Here is an 8,376-nt window from a genome sequence, read left to right as displayed (position 1 = left end):
TGAAAATTAGTCAGTATTATACCTGTAGGTTTATCGTGGATAAAATCTAAACAGTCAGATCTAAACTCGGCTGTCAATGCTGTGTCTCTGTTTAATTGCACAAAGGGCATGTCATCTTTAAATGTTTAAGCTGAAGAGACTGAATCATCAATAGATTTGAAAGAAATTTTTCATTGTCGTAAGCTCTGTTTAATGCCCAATTATTTTGATTTCAATGTTAAACAATTATCCAGCACACAAAGTTTGATGGATGACGAAATATTGCTATTTCATATTCTACTCCAGAAACATTTAAAATTTTGTGAATGTGTCTGTGAAACAGTATTTTTCTGGTTTCATTCAAAATAATCATATTTTATGGAGGAAATTCCCTTTCCTGTAGTTCTCATGGAGCTAGTCAGAGCTAACGTTAGCAGGTGAAGTGCATGTGGAGACCACCATTAATGATAGGGGATGCCAAGCCCATCCTCTGAATCCTGAAAACCATATAATGTTTTAAACTGAATATCATTGCTCTCTCCTAAAACACAGAATATTTAGTAACATAAATCTCTATGTAAACTATGACACTATAAATAAATATGTATAAAAAGTATGTACAAACAGACAATCATTTTACTGAAAACATATTCAGAAATATACTTATTAGGCCAGACAAATTATATTTCTTGTTTTATGGATCTGCCAGTCATATTTTTTCATGAATGACAAAACAAATAGAAATTAATTTTCCCCACTTGAAAAATAAAATCTTATTGCCAAGAGTGAGACTTCAACTACACAAGACAGTTTGTTGGACACTAAAACACAGGTATGTGTTTCCAAAGACTTTAAACTGAATTATCTAACAATATGTGTGTGACAAATCAATGCTTCGAGCACTGCAGTGAAATTGAAGAAAAATGGTTTTGAAAAAATTCAAGTTAATTTTTTATTTGATTATTGATTTTTTTTCTCTCCAGCCTTTAGTTTTCCATAGATCAGGAAATAAAATTGTTCTGGTCTTATGCATATTTCTTATTTATACCATTTTTTTCAAAATGTTGAAATTGCATGCCAAAAATAATAGTATTGCATTGCTGAGTCCATGATAGACACTCAAGTCTAGTATGCCAAAAAGGGTTGGCAGCTTTTTAATAACGCTTTACAGTTTTTCGTTATTTTCCATGAGTTATTACTGTACAATTGCATAATAACACAAGTTTAACATTGCTCTTGAGACATGTTGCATAGATATATCACAGATGTTAAATAGATATCATGTATATGTTAGCTGTATACAGCACCATTGCAAATATTCCAGAAATGCTATTTCCAAAGGCACTACAGATATAGTGTATACAAAATATATGAATATCCAATGGACATTATACATTGAAATACAAAGTAATTAAGCCTTGAGATGTTTTTTAGCAATATCACAGATATATGCCAGGATATACCACATTAACTGGCAAGGATATATATTACATATTTCAGCCAGGATATATGATATATATTGGTTGCAGAATAAACCGGTCAAAAAAAATGATTTCTTTTAAGGATGTCCGCTGATCTGTTTCAAGATTATTTAACTTGCTCTAAGACAGGTTTCACGATATATGTTTCATTTTCATAAAATACAGTCAGTACAAAGGAAAATGACACAGGGCTATAATCTGCTTCTTACTGTGTTGGATGTACCAGCTGACATCTGTGCCAAGTTCACACTTCTTTATAAACGTTGATGGGGAAATCACTGTGACGCCAGTTTCCCACAATAGAAAAACATGAAATTTAAACAGAACTTTTTCAAACAATTTAACCAAATATGGATATGACCAGAAATAAAAAAATAACAATTTTCATGTTACGTTTACCATTACTTGTAAATTGATAAAAAGTTGCTTATTGACATATTTGCAACAATCTATTAATGATATCAGTCATATTGGTGATTGATTGAGTTAGGGTAATGAGTAGTGCACTCATGACAGTGAGCACAGTAATCATAAAAATCTTACCAGCTGACATCCTTAAAGGATTAATGTTGTGTCATTAGGGTTCCTAGCAAGGATTATGGCAAGGTTTAAGGTGATGTAAATCTCGATCCTTCCATTACTTGTTGGCTTAGTCTTGTATGCAACTATTGCTAATATTAATATACTTCAATATACGATAAAGCCATATGAATGGTACATGGATGGAGCACATATATGTTCAGGGATGACAACTACTGAACACTCTTTCAGCATAACAGCTTAAACGTTAGAACCAAGGTGGATCTTAACACGAAAATATCTTCTCATGACTCTGGATTTCAATTTTCTCATCTCTGATGAGCCATGTAAGATTGTCACCCCTGAGCCTCTAGGGACTGAGTGAAATTTTGGAAGACTGCAATTCTTCCACTACAAGTTTCTTCAGATGAAAAGTCTGCACCTTCTTTGTTTCTCCAGAGAGCATATACTCATATATGGACTCAGATCAATCTGAAATTCTTTCAGCCCATCAGTGCTACTTAGAGGAGGCATCACAAGATCACCATTCATGGGATCAACTGAGATCAATGAAAGGACCTATGATCACTAGCTGTTCTTATCTTGGACAAGAATGTAGCAAGGGAGTTTAACTGGAAGGAGGGAATGTGTTTGTAGAACAACTCCAGACTCTCAGCACATTCATAGCTGTACACTGTTCCATCCAAATTATGCATGTGGACGCTTTGCTTTTGTGGCAGCTTGTTGCGGCTGAGGCTGATGCTTGGCTTGACCTTGAGGCTTGGCTTGACCCTGAGGCTTGGCTTGACCCTGAGGCTTGGCTTGACTTTGGGGTTTGGCTTGGGTCTGAGGTTTGGCTTGAACTTGGGGTTTAGCCTGACCTTGAGGCTTGATCTGATCTTGAGATTTTGCTTGTCCTTTAGCTGGTTTTCCCTGTGGGACTGCTTGTTTAGGCTGTTGTTTTGGTGGTTGGGTAGGTTGTTGTTTTGGCTGTTGCTTTGGCTGTTGTTTTGGTGGTTGTGCTGGCTGTTGTTTTGGTTGTTGCTTTGGTTGTTGTTTGGGGGGTTCTTTTGCCTGTTGTTTAGGTGGTTGTGCTGGCTGTTGTTTTTGTGTTTGCTTTGGCTGTTGTTTAGCTTGTTTGTCCTGAATTTTAACATCTGGTTTCTTTTGCCCTGGTTGACCTTGAACTGGTTTGACTGGTGCTTGTGACTGCTTCTTTATTTCAGGTTTAATTTCTGGAGTTCCAACACCCGCCTTCTTGCCTTTACCTTGAACTTGCTGTTTCCCCTTGCCTTGCTCTTGAGCCTTGGCAGCTTTCATTTTCCTAATTGATGCTTCTCTCACTGCTTGTTGCTTGAGTCTCTCCACTTGCTGAGCTTGCTGCTTAGCTCGGACAACCTGAGGAAGCTTCTTTTCTGCAGCCAGTTGCTTCATTCTGGCATTCTGAAGCAGTTGCATTTGGGCCTTCTTTTTTGCCAGTTTTTCTTTAACATCTTCATCTACCTCAACATCCTTTCCAGGTTTCTTATCTTTGTCATTATTGCTATCATCATCATTAACTTTTGATTCTACTCCAAAGAATCTTTCAGACAGTAGTTCAACAATGTCATACTTCTCTTCATGGGCCTTCTGCTTGATTGGAGCATATTTCATAGCAGGTTCCTCTTTAGCACCATCCTTGTCATCCTCTACTTCAAACATGCCCATCAAGGAACTTGCCATCTGGGAGAAGAGGCTGCTCTCAGAATGACTTCCTCCTTTCTTCTTCCTCTTCAACCTTTTCTTTGGGTCAAGTTTACATCCGTCCTTCTCACATTGTCCCTTCTCTTCACTGTCAGGGATGCCATCACCATCATCATCATCATCAAGTCTATCAGGAATTCCATCATTGTCATCATCATCATCCAAGTAGTCAGGAATACCATCTCCATCAGTGTCAACCTCTCTGTCTGGTATGCCATCACCATCAGCATCCTCATCCAAGTAGTCAGGAATCCCATCACCATCAGCATCTTCTTTGTCATCTGGAATGCCATCATTGTCATCATCATCATCAAGATGGTCTGGAATGCCATCACCATCCTGATCCGGGAGTTTGTCAGGGATGCCATCACCATCAGCATCAAGATCCATGTAATCAGGTATCCCATCCCCATCAAAATCTTCTTTGTCATCAGGTATGCCATCACCATCATCATCATTATCCAAAACATCTGGGATGCCATCATTGTCATCATCATCGTCAATATAATCTGGTATACCATCTCCATCACTGTCTTTCTCCATAAAGTCAGGAATTCCATTGCCATTGGCATCCGTATCACTAACATCTGGAATTCCATCATTGTCATCATCATCATCGAAAAAATCTACAATTCCATCTCCATCTGTGTCTTGCTCAAGCTCATCAGGAATTCCATCCCCATCTTGATCCTCATCTTCATCATCAGGAATTCCATCATTATCATCGTCATCGTCTAGGTAGTCTGGTATACCATCACCATCTGTGTCCCTCTCCTGGTCATCAGGGATTCCATCGCCATCATCATCCTTGTCCAAATGGTCTGGGATTCCATCACCATCATCATCATCATCCAGATGATCTGGTATTCCATCTCCATCTGTATCAATTTGATCTTCATCTTTGATACCATCACCATCATCATCGTCGTCAAGATGATCTGGGATACCATCATTATCATCGTCATCATCTAGATAGTCTGGGATACCATCACCATCAGTATCAATTTCTTGGTAGTCAGGAATTCCATCACCATCTGAATCTTCATCAAGAGCATCAGGGATGCCATCATTGTCATCATCATCATCAAGATAGTCGGGGATACCGTCACCATCTGTATCAAGTTCTTGAGAATCAGGGATGCCATCACCATCATCATCATCATCAAGATGATCAGGAATACCATCATTGTCATCGTCATCATCCAGATAGTCGGGGATACCATCACCATCTGTGTCTAACTCTTGGTCATCAGGAATTCCATTGCCATTGTCATCATTGTCTAGGTGGTCTGGGATGCCATCATTGTCATCATCATCATCCAGATGATCAGGAATGCCATCTCCATCAGTGTCAACAGCTAAATGATCAGGAATTCCATCACCGTCATCATCATCATCTTCATCATCTGGAATGCCATCATTGTCATCATCATCATCAAGATAATCTGGAATACCATCACCATCTGTGTCGACCTCTTGATAGTCTGGAATACCATCCCCATCATCATCTTCATCCAAATGATCAGGAATTCCATCATTGTCATCGTCATCATCCAAATAGTCTGGAATTCCATCATTGTCTGAGTCTACTTCCTGATAGTCTGGTATACCATTTCCATCATCATCATCATCAAGATAATCTGGGATACCATCACCATCTGTGTCTTTTTCCTGCCAGTCAGGGATTCCATCACCGTCATCGTCATCATCAAGATAGTCTGGAATTCCATCACCATCTGTGTCACCCTCCTCACTGTCTGGGATGCCATCATTGTCATCATCATCATCCAAATAGTCTGGAATACCATCTCCATCTGAATCACCTTCTTGGTCATCAGGGATGCCATCACCATCGTCATCATCATCCTCACTATCTGGAATGCCATCACCATCGTCATCATCATCTAGGTAGTCTGGAACGCCATCACCATCAGTATCAACTTCTTGCCAGTCGGGAATTCCATCACCATCATCATCATCATCAAGCTCATCAGGTATACCGTCATTGTCATCATCATCATCCAAATGATCTGGGATTCCATCACCATCTGAATCAAGTTCCTGGTTGTCTGGGATGCCATCACCATCATCATCATTGTCCAAATGATCAGGGATGCCATCATTGTCATCATCATCATCCAAGTAGTCTGGGATGCCATCACCATCAGTGTCCTGATCCTTGTCATCAGGTATGCCATCACCATCATCATCTTTATCCAAATGGTCTGGAATCCCATCTCCATCATCATCCAGATCCAAGTGATCAGGAATGCCATCACCATCCGTGTCAGTTTCTTGGTCATCAGGGATACCATCACCGTCATCATCATTATCAAGATGGTCAGGGATGCCATCATTGTCATCATCATCATCAAGATAATCTGGGATGCCATCTCCATCTGTGTCAAGTTCCTGAGAATCAGGTATTCCATCACCATCATCATCATCATCCAAATAATCTGGGATACCATCATTGTCATCATCATCATCAATGTCATCTGGGATGCCATCTCCATCAGTATCTAATTCTTCGCTGTCAGGAATTCCATCGCCATCATCATCATCATCAAGGTAATCAGGGATGCCATCATTATCATCATCATCATCAAGATAATCTGGAATGCCGTCACCATCCGTATCCCTCTCGAGACTATCAGGAATGCCATCACCATCATCGTCATCATCCAAATGATCTGGGATACCATCATTGTCGTCGTCATCATCAAGATAGTCAGGAATTCCATCCCCATCTGTGTCAAGCTCTTGACTATCAGGAATCCCATCTCCATCATCATCATCATCAAGATGATCCGGAATTCCATCATTGTCATCATCGTCATCAAGGTAATCAGGAATTCCATCACCATCAGTGTCCACTTCCTGGCTGTCTGGGATACCATCACCATCATCGTCATCATCAAGGTAATCAGGGATGCCATCATTGTCGTCATCATCATCAAGATAGTCTGGAATACCATCACCATCTGTGTCAAGTTCTTGAGAATCAGGAATACCATCACCATCATCGTCATCATCCAAATAATCGGGAATTCCATCATTGTCATCATCGTCATCAAGGTAGTCAGGAATTCCATCACCATCTGTGTCAACCTCCTGGCTGTCTGGGATGCCATCACCATCATCGTCATCATCTAAATGATCTGGGATTCCGTCATTGTCATCATCGTCATCAAGATAATCTGGGATGCCATCACCATCTGTGTCTAACTCTTTGTGATCTGGGATACCATCACCATCATCATCATTGTCTAAGTGATCTGGAATCCCGTCACCATCATCATCATCATCCAAATGATCTGGAATGCCGTCACCATCAGTATCAATTTCCTCCTCATCAGGGATACCATCACCATCATCATCATTATCAAGATGATCAGGGATGCCATCATTGTCATCGTCATCATCTAGATAATCTGGGATGCCATCTCCATCACTATCCTTCTCCTGGTTGTCAGGGATACCATCACCATCATCGTCATCATCTAGGTGGTCAGGAATTCCATCATTATCATCATCATCATCCAAATAATCTGGGATGCCATCACCGTCAGTGTCAATTTCTTGGTCATCAGGAATTCCATCACCATCATCATCATTATCAAGATGGTCAGGGATGCCATCATTGTCATCATCATCATCGAGATAATCTGGGACGCCATCTCCATCGCTATCCTTCTCCTTGTCATCAGGTATACCATCACCATTATCATCATTGTCAAGATGGTCAGGAATTCCATCATTATCATCATCATCATCAAGATAGTCAGGGATACCGTCACCATCAGTGTCTACATTTTTCTGGTCATCAAGGTGATCAGGGATGCCGTCATTGTCATCATCCTCATCAAGGTAGTCAGGGACACCATCACCATCTGAATCAACCTGCTTGTCATCAGGGATACCATTTCCATCATCATCTCCATCAAGGTGATCAGGGATGCCGTCATTATCATCATCCTTGTCAAGGTGATCAGGGATGCCATCACCATCAGAGTCCTTCATGGCATCTTCCTTCTTGAAGAGGAACATCAGCTTTCTGCTGCAGAAGGTGCATGTTTCCTGAAAACAAATATTAGATAGGGATATAATCAAAAGACTTGCATCAGAAAGACATTATTCAACAATAAGGTTGTAACTTGCTCTTGTTAAGACATTAGAAAAATGTTCATTGGGAACCTCTTGAATCAGTTTCAACTCATTTCATTATCACCTGCATGTTCACAGAAGTTACAACTCAAAAACATGCAAGTGTTGATTTTGCACATTTGATTTAATTCTGTTGTGTCATTAAGGGTAATACTTTTTTTTTAGAATAAAATCATTTACTGAATCCCGAGATCTTTCATTAACCTTGAAAAGGTGGAAAAGACCTAGAGCTTCTGCAAATGATAATGCCCGCCCCCCCCCCCCCCCATAATGTTACCATTACCAGCTCAAATGGATAGACTTTTTACTTAAAAAAAACCAATGAGGTTTGAAGCATTTACTGCTAACCACAAATGACGGAGATCACTGGCCCACTTTTTACAAATATGGAAACGTCTTAGAACAAAACAGATGAAGTCACTACTGAGCGTCACATTCGACCTTGACCTTTGCCCATACTACCATCCGCCATATTTTTCATTACTCC

At 40.0% G+C, this 8,376-nt stretch overlaps 1 protein-coding gene across 1 annotated transcript in view; it reads right to left on the bottom strand.

Moving 5' to 3' along the window:
- Nucleotides 1-2,672: 2,672 nt before the first annotated feature.
- Nucleotides 2,673-8,376, bottom strand: part of LOC137296597 (uncharacterized) — a 43,442-nt gene continuing 37,738 nt past the window's right edge. The window contains exon 20 of the mRNA XM_067828410.1: nt 2,673-7,802. Coding sequence (XP_067684511.1) covers nt 2,688-7,802 — 5,115 coding nt within the window. The 3' untranslated portion in view covers nt 2,673-2,687. The remainder of the gene's footprint in view (nt 7,803-8,376) is intronic.

The sequence above is a fragment of the Haliotis asinina genome, chromosome 9 (genome assembly GCF_037392515.1).
Source record: "Haliotis asinina isolate JCU_RB_2024 chromosome 9, JCU_Hal_asi_v2, whole genome shotgun sequence".
Lineage (NCBI taxonomy): Eukaryota > Metazoa > Mollusca > Gastropoda > Lepetellida > Haliotidae > Haliotis > Haliotis asinina.
The sequence above is the reverse complement of the archived record's forward strand: the minus strand, read 5'-3'. Positions and strand labels throughout refer to the sequence as shown.